This window comes from Ruditapes philippinarum, unplaced genomic scaffold (genome assembly GCF_026571515.1).
Source record: "Ruditapes philippinarum isolate M1 unplaced genomic scaffold, ASM2657151v2 ctg12361_1_1_1_1, whole genome shotgun sequence".
NCBI lineage: Eukaryota > Metazoa > Mollusca > Bivalvia > Venerida > Veneridae > Ruditapes > Ruditapes philippinarum.
In genome coordinates, this window is record NW_026862058.1 from 1 (window position 1) to 14975 (window position 14975).

At 33.6% G+C, this 14975-nt stretch overlaps 3 protein-coding genes across 3 annotated transcripts; 1 reads left to right on the forward strand and 2 right to left on the reverse strand.

Annotated features, from left to right (window-relative positions):
• Nucleotides 1–408: 408 nt before the first annotated feature.
• LOC132717798 (uncharacterized) lies at nt 409–3472 on the reverse strand. The gene is made up of 2 exons (XM_060701359.1): nt 2803–3472; nt 409–2084 (listed from the first exon to the last, which is right to left on the reverse strand). Exons 1-2 carry the CDS (start codon nt 3141–3143, stop codon nt 716–718), a joined length of 1710 nt encoding a protein of 569 aa, XP_060557342.1. The 5' UTR covers nt 3144–3472; the 3' UTR covers nt 409–715.
• A 2977-nt stretch (nt 3473–6449) lies between these two features.
• LOC132717799 (probable E3 ubiquitin-protein ligase MID2) lies at nt 6450–10089 on the reverse strand. Its single transcript, XM_060701360.1, has 2 exons — nt 9539–10089; nt 6450–8783 (listed from the first exon to the last, which is right to left on the reverse strand). The coding sequence occupies exons 1-2, from the start codon at nt 9877–9879 to the stop codon at nt 7409–7411; spliced, it is 1716 nt and encodes a 571-aa protein (XP_060557343.1). The 5' UTR covers nt 9880–10089; the 3' UTR covers nt 6450–7408.
• A 714-nt stretch (nt 10090–10803) lies between these two features.
• On the forward strand, nt 10804–14486 carry LOC132717800 (katanin p80 WD40 repeat-containing subunit B1-like). Its single transcript, XM_060701362.1, has 7 exons — nt 10804–10928; nt 11384–11446; nt 12038–12162; nt 12617–12667; nt 13002–13282; nt 13936–14094; nt 14388–14486. Exons 4-7 carry the CDS (start codon nt 12637–12639, stop codon nt 14466–14468), a joined length of 552 nt encoding a protein of 183 aa, XP_060557345.1. The 5' UTR covers nt 10804–10928; nt 11384–11446; nt 12038–12162; nt 12617–12636; the 3' UTR covers nt 14469–14486.
• Nucleotides 14487–14975: the final 489 nt, after the last annotated feature.

Sequence of the window (14975 nt, forward strand, 5' to 3'; positions counted from 1 at the left end):
AAACAAAAATATTTCTTTATCTATCAACAAATACATGGGTACAAGTTTTCAGGCAATTGTGCCTGAAGTTCAGGATTTTTATAGTCATGAAAGCTCTCTTTTTCTATGTAAACCAATGAAAATATTGCTTAATTCAGGGGTTTCTGACATTTTAAACTTGCATCCATGCATATAACAAATCAAATAAACACCATTATAGCTAAAGGGATGGGCTGGGAAACGTAATTATGCTATTTCTATGCAAAAAAAGCAGAGACTTTAAATGAAGAAATAAACTCTTAAAGAGATTATGAAAAGAAGAAATAAACTCTTAAAAAGATTATGATAAACTGAATACAATTCTTCAACCTTAAAAAGGCTGATAGTTGATACCATTTAGTATGAACTAGATAATTTACTTAAACCTGTGATAATAGTATCTAGATATAATTATATGATAATTGTGATTTGTTTGACATTGCCAAAATATTTGCATACAGTTTTATTTGACATTGAATTGATTCAATATTGTAAGATAATTTATTCACAATATGTACAAGCAAATGATAAACTACTTATGTTCCTGCTATTGTTATTGTTACACAGTATGGCTGCATTGCATTTTTTTACAAATGCAGTCTTGTTCTTTTTACTGTCATGTTTGTAGATTATGAATTAAAACATTCTTTCAATTACATTCTTACTGAAGGTAGTTTGCAGACATTTATTAAACTGATCAGATATCATACACTTCAATGTTGTTGTTGGACTCTCTGCATACATACATTTTTGACATTTGTTTATTACAACACAATGAAATAATGTCCCCTTTTCCACTGTCAGCTTTTATGATCTCTCCCAGCAGCTTACCATCACATGTAAACTGTAAAACATTATTGGAGGAACCTCCAGATACCAGCACACTACCTGCTTCAGTGACATAACAACAAGAATTCTTATTTAATTTTCCATCATCATATCTTGTAATTTCCTTGCCATTGTTGTCCAGTACTATCAGCCCACAATCTAAATGGTGAAATAAAAACCTGCTTGTAACATAAATTCTTGTAGCATCTTTACTGACAGCTAGTATTTTTCTGGGAAAATACATAGCTCTTAATAGTGATTGTTGCCCTATTCTGAGCTGTTTTAGCTTTTTTCCAGACAATGTATAGATATATACTTCTGACCCACTGTCTCCTATATATAAATTGTCATTTGCATGTGCAAGAAAACAACATAAAAAATCAGTGTTAATCTTATTTGTTGTTTTCATTTGTCCTTCAACAGAAATGATATGAACTTCTTCCTTGTATAGTAAAGTTACTGCTACTTGTGTTGTATTGATTGAACACATTTGCAATGGTGCACTAGGTAGACAGTACTCTGTGACAGTATAGTTGTTACTGTGGAACCGGTTAAGCTTCTTGTTGTTGTAATCAGCTACAATTATTGTACCATTATTTAGGCAGCATGCACTACCAAAGTTACTGTGTTTTCCAGGTGTATCTGTAACACAATATGATTGTATCCCTTTTATCTGGAATAAGGTGCCAGAAGTTTTTGTAGATGTCTTTGTTAATGTACCTAGGGCTTTATATTGTTGTAGTTGTGTGATAATTGTTTTATCAGGTTGAAACTCTATGTTATCTTCAGTACTCTTTCTTTTGTTATCTGCTATACAGTTGTTGGCATCATTTGCGGCTTCTTCTCCAATCTTCACATGAACAAACACTTCAGCTTGATTTGTGTTTGGAGATGCTAATTTATCATTAGCTGAGGTAACCCTGGCCATGTTTGCTTGTAGCTTTTTGAGATTGTCTTCAATCTTGTCTTCTAGGTGTTTAACCTTATCTTCTACCTCATCGATAGAATTTTTCTCCAGCTTGTCAAGTTGAACATTAATTTCTTGTCGAAATTTTCTGATCTCAGCCAGTAATTCTGCCTTTCTTCTCAGCAGCCATTGCTTATCTTGTTTGAATTTGGTAACTTGGTCTGCAAGGGTCTTGGATATTTCCTTAAGTTTTGTTTGTATTTCTGTTGAGGCTGATAGGTAAGTGTTATTTTGAATAAATTCTGGAATGTAGATGGTATCTGGACATGACCTGAAAACAAATTCAGAATTGAATTTATTTTTCCCCCACCAAACAAAGTTTAAAGGTGTATATATCTTATTGTTGGTTTGTTGTGTAGTTTCATGATGATTAGTTAAGTAGAGTTATGAATAAGATATTGTAATCAGACTTGGTATAATTATAGCAAACTTAAATGGAGGCCTCACTGTGACTTTGGACTTCTTTTAGATGATAACTAGAATGAAGAATTTTGTGAAGACCTGGCTTGGGATTGCTCTTGGGCCCTCTATTGTCAAGGTCACTCTACTACAAATATAAAAAAGGTTTCCTGACATAAACTAGATGAGGAATGAGATACTGTTATTGTAAGCTATTTGGTGCCTTTATTTAGAATTGCTTTCAGACCCCTTGGGTCAAGGTAACTGTTATAAGAAATAGAAAAGTGGTTTCTTGTTAATTTTAGAGTTAGGAATGAGATATTGTCATCAAACTTAGTAAGTAACAAGCTTATGAGGAAACCTCACTTTGGGAAACCTCACTTTGGAATGTTTTTGTTATCCTGATGATTCTCTTTTATGAGGCAATAAATATTAATTATTTGCGGTACATAGATGAAACATCATAAATTAAATTGGTTTCAGACAACTTATTTTTCTTGAATCCCCTGTAGTGATAGCTGTAACATAACTTTAATGTTTTGAACTTATAAAACTCACGATAAAGTGACTGATAAATTGTTAAAATTTACCTGTGATCAACTGCCATACATGTAGAACAGCCAACAGTATCATGGTTCTGACAGTACATATCAATGTGTTTATGACTGTGTCTGTCACATCTCTCTTCTGCTGCCCTTGGCTGACCTTTGCTGATTCTTGATGTAACAAGAGATTTATCCAAGACCGTGTGACCAGTACATACAGGCACCTGACTGTGAACTTGGACACATTCTATACAGAAATAATCTTGGCAGTCCACACAGAATTTTACACCTTCTGAGTTTTTGCTTTTACTTTTGCAGATTGTACATAGTACATCAAATGTTTCATCAGAAAGTATATCCGTATTCATCTGCCCACCGGTAGCCATGGTGTAGATAAACTTGTTCAAACAAAGTTAGTTAGTTGATATGTACAACACAAAAAGATAAGAGACATATATAGTCCTTATTTAGTGTCACAATCAATTTTGAACATGATAATGTACTGTCACATCTCTCCAAGTCTTTACTTTGCGAGTGTTTCCTAAACTTATTTTATAATAATAAACCATATTTTTCTTTTTTAGCTCACCTGTCACTTTGTGACAGGGTGAGCTTTTGTGATCGCTTTTCGTCCGGCGTCCGGCCGTTCGGCGTCCGTAAACTTTTACTTTAAATGACATCTCCTTATAAACCACTGAGCCAATTTCATCCAAACTTCACAGGAATGTTTCTTTGGTAATCACCTTTGAAAATTGTTCAAAGAATTTAATTCCATGCAGAACTCTGATTGCCATGGCAACCAAAAGAAAAAACTTTAAATATCATCTTCTAAAAAGCTAGAGCTTAGATATTTGGCATGAAACATTTTCTAGTGAGTGTCTACCAAGTTTGTTCAAATAAAAGCCTAGGGGTCAAAATTGGCCCTGCCCCAGGGGGTCATTGATTTTCCCTATATGTATGTAGTAAAAACTTTAAAAATCTTGTTTTAAAGAACCCAAAGAGCTAGAGCTAATATATTTAGCATGAAACATCTTCTAATGGGTTTCTACTAAGTTTGTTCAAATAAAAGCCCTAGGGTCAAAATTGGCCCCGCCCTAGGGGGTCATTGATTTTTCCTATATGCATATAGTAAAAACTTAACAATCTTCTTTTAAAGAACCCAAAGAGCTAGAGCTAATATATTTAGCATGAAACATCTTCTAATGGGTTTCTACTAAGTTTGTTCAAATAAGAGCCCTTGGGTTAAAATTGGCCAAGCCCCAGGGGGTCATTGATTTTCCCTATATGAATATAGTAAAAACTTAAAAATCTTCTTTTAAAGAACCCAAAGAGCTAGAGCTAAGATATTTAGCATGAAACATGTTCTAATGGATGTCTACCAAGTTTGTTCAACTAAGAGCCCTGGAGTCAAAATTGGCCCCGCCCTGGGGGACATTGATTTTCCTTATATGTGTATAGCAAAACTTTAAAATTTTCTTGGAAATAACCCGAATAGCTAGAGTTTAGATATTAAGCATGAAACATCTTCTAGTAAGTGTCTACAAAGATTGTTCAAATAAAAGCCCTGGGGTCAAAACTGGCCCTGCCCCAGGAGTGTCATTGTTTTTAAATACTAGTATGGGGCGTCTGTGGCCGAGTGGTTAAGGTCGTTGACTTCAAACCACTTGCCCCTCACCGCTGTGGGTTCGAATCCCGACAGGGACTTTGGATTCTTTCATGTGAGGAAGCTATCCAGCTAGCTTACGGAACGTCAGTGGTTCTACTCAGGTGCCGGTTCGTGCCTGAAATAATGCACGGAAGGGCACCTGAGGTCTTCCTCCACCAGTAAAGCTGGAACGTCGCGATATGACCTATACTGTGTCGATGTGACGTAAAACCCAAAACAAAACAAAACAAAATACTAGTATATGTGTAAAGAAAAAACTTAAATTTTTTTTTTTTAAAAACCCAACAAGCTAGACCTTAGATGTTTAGCATGAAACATCTTCTAATGGGTGTCTACCAAGTTTATTCAAATAAAAGCCCTGGGGTTTAAACTTGCCCCGCTCCGGGGGGCCTATGTACAGGTGAGCGACTTCAGGGCCATCATGGCCCTCTTGTTTGATATAATGGCCATTTCATCTTGCTGTGTACATCTCATAACACAATCTATTTCTCTATCATACAAAGTCCACATCCACTTACAGTTTAATAAACTTGGAGATACAAAGTGCTTCAGGGAATGAACATCATCTCCAGATAGTGAAGACTCTAGCTTAACCTTTACCATGCAAATTATCTTAAATGAAAACTGGTACATCTTTCAATTTGGCCAATTCAAACCCTTGGTCATGGGTTGAACATACTTGTTACAGGTTCACTCTACAATGTTTCATGTAAAGTATTAATGGGGTAAGCCTTGCAGTTCTGAAGGAGATTTTGATACAGTTTATTTTTACTGTTGGCTTTTGTGCAGATATCTGGTTGTCATGGCAACAAAATGAATTAATTGGAAGAAACTTGAAAAATCTTTTTCTCAAGAACTACAGGGCCTCTGCCAATATTGATATTTTCTTGTTAAATCACAAATGCTAGTGCTTAGATTATGCATAAAACATTTGCCAGCAGACTTTCATCAAAGTTGTTCAAATTATAGCTCTAGGGGTCAAACAGAGGAAATTACTCAGCTTTGAAATTTAGACTATAAACAATATTCAGTTATCACTCATTTGACATGCCCTATACTTGCAATCCTCTCTCAACAAGACATAAGGTTAATATTATCGGGGAAAGATAACAACTAAGTAATTGCTTTGTGCATTGTGTAATATTATATTGAATACATAGCATATATTATGCATCAATTTTACTAAATACTTCCATAATAAATTACTTTTAACAAACAAATGTACATTCAACTGTATGAAGCTATATCTGATTAAATATTCTAGGAAAAATTAAAATGTTTTCATAATGTTATGGAGGTTTCTTGAAAGAGTTGTAACGTAGAATGTGTCTGTAATTTAACATGCATGAATATTGTACATGAATTAATGTTTGTCCAATAGGATTATAGCATTTCAAAAGAATCATGACGCATTTACTTTAGTAAATCGATTTGACTATTAATCAGTCTTGTAAATCAACTGTTTATGAAAAATAATTTCGAACATAAATGTTTATAAGGAAACATTTACTAAATTAAAATGGTTGAATGGCTGTGCAGTTTTTGACCAATTTATTTTTTTAAATGCTTACTTATACAAACTGTACCAAAATAAAATATTCTGCTGCTATTAACAGTAGGTTTGGAAAATAATTTCACACATGCCCCACTAACTTTCAATAGAATATACTGACAAAAATTTCTCCCATTCTGTGTATTCTGTAATCATCATTTAAATCATAATATAAACAACAACTTTCAATTCACAGGCATCAAAATTTATATAGCTTGTATTACTTAGAAAATATATACAACAACAGTTCTGTTCAATCACATTGGCTATGTGGGATCAATATTACAAATATTGAATAAAATAGAAAACATAGAACAAAATATACATACAAATGATGAGAAAGTTACATGTTTCACACACTTCATATAAATTTAAGAGTAATTTGTTTAAGTTAAAAAAAAAAAAAAAGATTGAAGGAGAGAAATAAAGAATTAAAACATATTACTCATATGGTTTTTAACATAGAAATCCTGAAGAATCATAAAATGAGGTCGAAAGTATAAAAACATAAATTTTGTCATTCTTGCATAGTTCGAATGAGATAATAAAAAGATAAACTCACAGTTAAATTGAAAACAAATTGTTCTTGCACAATTTTTAGCCTAGTTTTAGAGAAAAGGATCGAAATACCATTCATTTGTTTGGTCATTTTGCATAATGAAAATGTTTATTCTGGGAAAACAGTGAGGAAATTATCTGAAATTATTTTGCTTGGGTTTGCTTTAGTGATAAGTAAAGACTGACATCAGATGTTACAAGAATCTCAAAAATCTTCATGTTGAAAAAAAAAACGTCAGTGCAGTCCCTTTAACAATTCCATTTAATTAATTTATAAACAAAAATATTTCTTTAATTTTCAACATATAACAAATCAAATATACATAGTTATAGCTAAATAAATAAAACAGGTCGAATGGCCGGGAAACATAATTATTCTATTTCTATTAAAAAAAGCAGAGACTGAATGAAGAAAAAAAAAATCTAACAATTATAATGATGATTATAAATAGTATAAAATATTTTATGTGCATGGATCATCTGTGCATAACTAAATAAAATATTTTAACTTTAAAGACTGATAGTGATACATGTACTTACTTAAACTAAATGATTAACTTTAACCTATGATAGATATATCAAGATATATATGATGATTGTGTTTTGTTTCACATGCTGAAATATTTACCAACAATTTTATTGGACATTGATCCAATATTGTAAGATAATTTATTCACAAATATGTACAAAAAAAATCATTAACTACTTTTGTTCCAGCTATTGTTAGTACTTTACAATGTGGCGGCTTTGCATTTCACAAACATACACAAACATAGTTTTATTCTTTTCACATTTAATGTTTGTAGATTGTGAATCAGAACATTCTTTCAATTACATTCTTACAGACGGTAGTTTTCAGTCATTTTTTACACTGATCAGATATCATACACTTCAATGCTGTTTTTTCTGTCTCTGCTTACATACATTTTAGACATTTGTTGATTACAACAAACTGAAACAATTGTCCCTTTTCTTCTGTCATTTTTTATGACATCTCCTATCAGCTCACCATCAGATGTAAACTGTAAAACATTATTATATCCTGATACCAGCACACTACCTGCTTCAGTGACATAACAACAATTAGCACCGTATAAATTTTCACCATCATAATTTGTAATAACCTTACCATTGTTGTCCAGTACTATTAGCCCACGTACCCTATCGGCAACATAAATCCTTGTAGCATCTTTACTGACAGCTAGATTGGGTATGTACATGTATTGCTGGTGAAACATATTAAATGGATTTGCAAATTTTGAGATAAATGATCGAGTTTTTCTGAGAAATATTGTGAGCTGATTTAGCTTTCTTCCAGACAATGTATAGATATATATGTCTGTGCCACTGTCAGATATATATAAATTATTATTTTTATATGCAAGACCAAAACACACAAAATCAGTGTCAATCTTCTTTGTTGTGCTCATTTGTCCTTCAACAGAAATGAAATGAACTTCTTTCTGTGATGGTAAAGTTACTGCTACTTGTGTTGTATTGATTGAACACACTTGCCATGGTTTTCCAGGAAGATCACAGTAGTCTGTGACAGTGTAGTTGTTATATTGGTCCCGTTCTAACCTTTTGTTGCTGTAATCAGCTATAACTATTGCACCGTCCTTCAGACAGCATGCACTTTTTAGATAACTTTGACTTTCATAAGAGGAATGTCTCTCTTTAATTTGAAATAAAGTATCAGGAGTTTTTGGTTTTGAAGGATTTTTAAGCCTGCCAAGGGCTTTATTTTGCTGAAGTAATGAAAGGATTGTTTTTTCAGATTGAAACTCGATGTCATCTCCAATACTCTTTCTTTTGTTATCTGCTATATGTTTGTTGGCAACATTTGCAGCATCTTCCCCAATCTTCATTTGGACAAACACTTCAGCTTGATTTGTGTTTGGAGAAGCTAATTTATCATTAGCTGAGGTAACTCTGGCCATATTAGCTTGTAGCTGTTTAAGATTGTTTTCAATCTTGTCTACAAGGCGTTTAAACATATCTTCTATCTCATCTATAGAATTTTTCTCCAATTTATCAAGTTGGTCATTAATTTCTTGTCGAAATTTTCTGATATCAGCCAGTAATTCTGCCTTTCTTTTCAACAGCCTCTGCTTATCTTGTTTGAAGTTGGTAACTTGTTCTGCAAGGGTCTTGGATATTTCCTTTAGTTTTGTTTGAATTTCTGTTGAGGCTGATTGGTAAGTGTTATTTCGGATAAATTCTGGAATGTAGAAAGTATCCTGGCATGCCCTTTAAAAAAAATCAGAATATCCATGTATAAATACAACAGGGAGGAGTGATAATTTCAATTTTATCCCCCCACATAGTTTAGAGAGTATATATAAGAAAACTGATCCATTGTTTCATTGGTTGTGTTTGTATTGTTTCATGAAGAGAACTAGAGTTACAAGTAAGATATTGCAATTAAGCTTGGTATAATAGCATTGTCACTTCTATAAAAAAAGGGAGAAAAATGGCTTCTAGACTATAAGTAGAATTCTTATTGTGATCAAACTCGCCAAAAAGTAAGCTTTTGTGGAGACCTTGCTTTGGATTGCTTTTAGGCCCCCCATTCTCATGGTGAAAAATGGTTTACTGACATTAACGATACTGTTACCAAACTTAGTGTCTAGCATCTTATGTGGTGGCTTACTTAGGATTGCTTTTGGACGCCCATGAATATAGAAAAATTGTTTCTTGTCAATTTCTTGAGTTAGGAATAAGATATTGCAATGAAACTTAGTAAATAGGAAGCTAATGTGGAGACCTCACTTTGGTTCCAGATGATTCTCAATTTCAAGACAATGAACTGTAGTTATTTTGGAGACAGATGAAACATCATAAATTTAATTTGGCTTCAGGCCTCTATCTTTTCTTGTAATGGCAGGAGGGGTATGAATCGCCTTAAGTGATAGCTGTAGTTTTCTTTAAATAACTTTGGTGAACTTTTAAACTTACCATAAAGTGACTGATAAAAAAATGATAAAAAAAAAGTTGAAATTTACCTGTGATCAACTGCCATACATGTAGAACAGCCAACAGAATCATGGTTCTGGCAGTACATATCAATGTGTTTATGACTGTGTCTGTCACATCTCTCTTCTGGTGCCCTCAGCAGACCTTTGATGATTCCTGATGTAACTAGAGATTTATCCAACACCCTGTGACCAGCACACACTGGCACCTGACTGTGAACTTTGACACATTTTATACAGAAATAATCTTGGCAATCTACACAGTATTTTACACCGTCTGTGTTTTTGCTTTTACTTTTGCAGATTGTACATAGTACATCAAACACTTCATCAGAGAGAGTATCCGTATTAATCTGCCCACCAGTAGCCATCTTGTAGATTATTTTGTTCAAACTAAGTTAGTTTGTTGATCTTAACAACACAAAAAAAGATAAAGACATTCATTGTTTCGTATCACAATTAATTTAAACATGATAATTTACTGTCACATATTCTTTTCTTTTCAAATGTTTCCTGAACTACTCATATAATAATAAACCTTATTTTTCTTTTATGAATAATGATCATTTCAACTTGCTATGTACGTCCCATATCACAATTTATTTCTATATCAGATAAATTATTATTCAAAGTCCACATCCTCTCACAGGTTGATAAACTATAGGGTACAAAGTGCATGGACAAAATGTACATCATTTCTAAATAGTGAATGCCTTAGCTTAAACTATAATGCAGGAATGAAGGTTTAAAAAAACTTAGTAGCCCCTTTGCCCCCCCCCCCCCCCCCCTAAAGGCTAGTCAAATTTGATCTTGGGGTGGGCAGATGTTGAGTAGGGTATGCATTAACCAAAATTGTTAAGGTCATCAAGAGAGTGTTTCATGCAATTTACAAAAGTGCTTGGCAACTTGCTCCAGAGAAGTTTTCGCATGAAACTGTGCATAAGCAATGGGGCCAATTTGATCCTGGGTCATTGGTTGAACATATTTGAGAAAGGTTGGCTCTATAATGCTTCATGCGAAGTATCAAAGGTGAATGCCTTGCAGTTCTGAAGGAAATTTTTTAAAGTTTAGTTCAATGATTATATTTATAACTGTCCATCCTACTATGATGTGTATGTATGTATAATCATTTGCAGCTAATCACTGTTGGTTTGAATCCCCCTAGAGAGCCTGGATTCATGGAATGTCAGCGAGAGGTCTTACTGGCCAAGCCGAGTTGAAAGGTTGCCATATTGACTTTACAGTGTCCCTAACCAGAAACAATTAAGGTGAAAATTTGAAATAATTATTTTGTTTTGTATTTGTAGATTGGTGCTTCATTCTCCAAAACAAATGTATCAACATTTGTTATAGATCTAAAAAGAATACAACCACATGGTGGGGTACCCCATCAAGAAGGTGGGGGCCAAGTACTTTCCAGGTTTGTTTAAATTTATCTGTTTTGCCAGTGTTTATGAAAGATGATTTCATGAATATGTCAAGGTGTCTGTACATGACATTTTTTCTTGCATTTTAACTTGTTTCTATTTATCTTACGATATGATTTTGATAACAGTTTATGAGGACATACATTCTTTCATTTTGTAATATTGATAAAATTTTCATGAAACTACAGTAATGATTAACAAAGTCATGGTCGTTGTCACCAGTCCCAACGGGGAGAGGGTCCTGGCTCATACATTGCTGTGACCAGGTATGGCGCATACATAGCTGTAGCATGTCTGGGACTCAACAGGGAATGAGCAATGACTACCACCCTCCCTGTACCCCACTAGATCACCAAATTTCTCAGATTTGGAAACCTTGACCTGATCCTTGATTTTTTTTTGCGTTGTAAAGACCTTATTTACCAGTGTTGTGTTATTGTATTTACAGTAGTCACGGTAGAAGAAGTTTTCTCACTGAAAGACCTCCAACCCAGTCAAGTAGGCAAGCCAGGTAATAAAGTTAAACCAGAATCCGCTGGAACAAAAGTGACAAACCTTGGCCACCAGTATCTAGGGCAGCCTGCACATTGGTGCAGTCTAACTAGGCTCAATACTGTTGGGTGACCTACTTCATTACTTCATTAAACAAATTTTTATCTTGAACTTCATTAAGTTGATTATAGGTTAGTATCAAAAATTGAAGTTGGACAAGTCCATTTAAGTATTTCAGCAGGTAAAGGGTTAACTCTATGAGTGTAAGTAAGTTGATGTAATGATTTGCCTATGCCAACAGTATAGAGTGAGGTTATCCTGTACATCCATGCAAGCTGATCAGGGTGTATATAGTTGACTGGGAGCCTCTTAAGCTGTGTAGTTAATATTGCTTACCTTGAACAAAGTGCCTTTACTGCTTTGGGTTCAAATCCCGCCAGAGACTTGGTATCTTTTCATGTGAGCTAGTCTGCTTATGATAAATCTGTGGTTTCACTCAGGTGCTAATGAAATAAACCAATAAAATAAACTATAGAAATGGGTAGTACCAATCTTGAAAACAATATTTTTAGGACAAATTATTGAAGAAAATTATAATTTTGTGTTTCAGTGTACCTAAGGAGGATGAAAATGAACCAACCAGCACAAGTCCGGACCAGGAGGACCGAGAATCTGTAGCAGATATACGCGATCCTGAGGACTTCAAAGAAATATTTCAACCTAAACATAGAATAGGTATGAGAAAAAACGTGTCTTAAGAGTTATGCTTTTTTGCACACTTATTTGGTGAAAAAGGGAGGAATATAGTATCTAACGTGTTGTTGGTATTTGTGTAAAATTTTGTGATTACCAGGACTTGGACAACTTTCAATCTGGACAAAACAATTCATCATTTTTTAAGGAAAACTAAGTTATTCCCCTTTGTGAAATTTACCCTTAGCAATGAATTTGAGAATTCTTTTAAGGAAGGCTGTACATTGCACAACTGATTAATGTAATATTTTTTACCGATTCTGAAGACAAGTGAAATTAAACATGTACTTTAAAAGTATAAAATAACAAAAAACAAAACAAATAACAACATAAGATTAAATGATAATACTGATTTTGTTACTTCTTTTTCATTTGGTGGTAGAGGACAAGGTATAAAACGAAAGTTTATATATACTTGGATTATTTATGTTTACAGATAGATCACCTTCTAGAAAGATGGAGCCATTCCAACCACCAAATGATGATGGTAATGTTGTTTTGTTATTAACTTATTAAAGCATTCTAAAATCTCAACTTTATAATCATAATATAAGGAGTACGTTTAAATAGAGATATAATATACCATTAATATTCTGATACATTAGTTCTCTTACAGAAAAAAAGTTATTCTAAATTCTCAAAATTCTAAAAAAATTATTAATGAAAAAAAGTGAAAAGTTTCTATGAAGTTTTTCCCATAATTTTTCTGGAAATAGAATTGAAATTAGGCTTTAAATATGTTCAGATTCTATTATGCTATATCTATGCAAAAAAGAAAAAAAGATTGCTTAATTCCCAACTGTCATTGCTCTATTAACTAGGGGCATTCCCGGAACCAGAACCTGTGAAACAACCGGCACCCGTTAAACAACCAGCCCCAGTATCTAAACCAGCTCGAACCACTAGGCGCGAGCTTCCTCAAACCCGACAACCAGATCCACCACCAGCACAACGACAGTCGGAACCTGACCCAGCACCGCGGGAACCGGAACAGGATATGAGCGGGAGACCCAGTAAACAAACAGTTCATGTACCTCCAACTAGACGGCAGCCATCACCTCCACCAAGTGAAGGGGGAGTAAATCCAGAAGACTTTTTACCAGTGAGTGTAATAATATGGAAAAATCTTGCCTTTTGTCATGTACTTTACTATTTCAGTATTCTGTAGTATGACAATAGCTTGCTATTGTGATTTAGAAATTCTTGGGCTGACTGTTTCTTGACTGATTCTTTCTTGAAGCTTAATTTCCACTGTGGGTTGATATCCTGCAAGGGACTTTTTATTATTTCAGCTACTTTATTGAAGCTTGGTGGTTATACTTTGGTGCCAATTTATACCAGGCCGGAAACACTAGGTCTTTCACCACCTGTAAAGCTTAAAAGTCATCTTAAAACCTTTTCAATAGGTGGATTTCTTAGTGGAATTTTTACAGCTTCCAACTAAAATCTAACCTGCAGACTGTTAAAATAGTTCCAACTTTATATTTCAATGATATCCACTACATTAAAATTCAAATGAATATAAATGATAAATATCAAGTAATAATAATTTAGTATTACTAAAAAGCATACAATTATTATGCTATTATAAGATCGTAAAATGTTTAAATAAAGTCTATGATATAGTTTAGATTGCTATATGCTTTTATCGAACCCTAGCATATGCCTTTTAAGACTTTAGGATTGACCACAAATGGTTCTAAGCATCTTAGTGCCTTCAGTGCTTTGATTTAATTTTTATTCTCCATTTTACAGCCAGAGGTGAAAAAACAAGAGCCATCACTCCAGAACCTGTCAGAAGAGGGGTGTATAGATATGATTACTAAAGGTCATAATACAATGTTATCTGTGTTATCAAATAGGAGCAAAAGTTTACAAACTGTTCGTGTCATGTGGTCATCAGGAAACACCAAAGTAAGATTTTCAATACAGTTACCGTCCTTACTTTTGAAATGATGTATATATTGAATCCTAGATTTGTGTGACAATTACCATATTTGTTGTTAGACACTTTACTGATTCCTTATGAATTTAAGTATTTTTGATACTGAAATACCGTACACTTAAAATTTCATAGAGTGTGACAGTGTCAATGCTAGGCACAAATAATGTAATTTTAGAAAACTTGTTTGCATTAAAACATAGATTTATTTATTTAATGTTCATGTACTCTAATTTAGGTTTCATGTATTTTGATGTATTTTCAGACTGCTGTAGATTCTGCAATAAGTATGAATGACAATGGAGTGATAGTAGATGTACTCAATGTTCTTAATGCCAAATCGTAAGTTAAAATATTTTAACAGTTAAATATGTATGCAAAAAAAACATTATCTTGGGTTAGCAATTCAAGACCCGAGACATACCCAATAAAGACATAGTTAATCACTGGTATATATACTTAAGCATTCCTAAACACTTAATTTGAATGTAAAGTTTCTTTAATTGGCTTGTTTTGTTCTCATTTTGTTAATGTCGCATTAGCAATTAAAGGGATAATAAGATAATATATTTGAGGTTGGTCAGCCAACAGTATACAGCCTGGTCAGACTGCAGAGATGTGCGTGCGGGCCTGACTATACTGATGACAAAGGCTAATCACTTAAGTTCCAGCAGATCACCATATTACTATTCCTTCACCCAACCTTATGCCCAGTTTTTATCCACAGATTAGCTTACTTTTCTCTTGATAAATTTAAACTTTTTCCATTTAAACTCTGCTTACATTTTCCTTTTTTGTTTGTTTTAAAGACATATGTAAGTATTTTGTTTATTTGAAGGGTTATGGGCTGATC